Source organism: Buceros rhinoceros, unplaced genomic scaffold (assembly GCF_000710305.1).
Source record: "Buceros rhinoceros silvestris isolate BGI_N320 unplaced genomic scaffold, ASM71030v1 scaffold17080, whole genome shotgun sequence".
Lineage (NCBI taxonomy): Eukaryota > Metazoa > Chordata > Aves > Bucerotiformes > Bucerotidae > Buceros > Buceros rhinoceros.
Window position 1 is genome coordinate 66,956 of NW_010388077.1, and position 928 is coordinate 67,883.

Consider the following 928-nt stretch of genomic DNA (forward strand, 5'->3'; position numbering starts at 1 on the left):
CCCCAGGTGTGGTAAGTCAGAGATTCAGGACAAACGGACTCGAGAAGACAGACCTTTAAACTAGGAGCACCCTTTCGCGGCTCTCACTATTCGGGATGATCGTTGTCAATTTTCACCGGGCAGCACATCAGCACTACTGCGTCCTAAAGACGCTGTGTCAGAGTAGTTCTCTCATTTAGCTCTGTATCTCACTCCTTCCTTCCTGGGAATGGCAACATGTGGTTTTGGGTTTGACATTAGGACATGAAATCTGAATGAGAAAGGACAGGGAGAAGCTTGTCTTTTTTTTCCTTATTACCGAGGTGGTTTTCAAAGTGGCTGCTCCTGCTCCTCCAGCTCAGACTGCATTGTGGAAGTGAGTGTGTTTCTGTACACACTGGGCAGAAACCCTTATTTCCTCCCTGCCAGAGGGCATCTCTAGTGGGGTTGTCAAAGCTGGCCATCAGTTCTGGAATGGAAAAAAGCGACTAAAGTCCATTTTGTCTGCTGTAGTTGAAGTCGGGCTCCTCAATCTCAGTTTCTGTTACATCTGAGATTTTGGAGTGTGTCCTTCCTATTTCTTCCAGGGCGCAGGCCAGGGAGTCAAGGTCACCATCATGTTGATGCCGGGCTTCCCAGAGGTCCAGAATGACGGCAGAGGGACTGCTTTGCGTGGCAAAATAGGAGAGATTCCTAAAAGGAGGGAGAAAAAGGTGAAACAAAGAGGGTGAGGAACAGCATAGACTGTGGCTGCCAGGAATGGGGAAGTGCCCTGTGTTGTGCCCAGCACTGCAGACGTGTTCAAAACCGAAAACTCCTTCAGCGAGCCCTAGATGACCTCCAGAGGTCACTCACTGATGCATTTATTCTTCAAATGTCACTTGCTCAGTTTAGCAGGAGGAGGATGACAAGGACCTTTATCTTTGAGGGGCAGGGATGCTGGAAGGAC

General features: G+C 49.1%; 1 protein-coding gene across 1 annotated transcript in view; it reads right to left on the bottom strand.

The window, feature by feature from the left end:
• Positions 1-467: 467 nt before the first annotated feature.
• The window catches only part of UNC5D (unc-5 homolog D (C. elegans)), a gene marked incomplete at its 5' end in the record, with an annotated part of 28,057 nt that continues 27,596 nt past the window's right edge, over positions 468-928 (bottom strand). The window contains one exon of the mRNA XM_010144792.1: positions 468-672. Coding sequence (XP_010143094.1) covers positions 468-672 — 205 coding nt within the window. The remainder of the gene's footprint in view (positions 673-928) is intronic.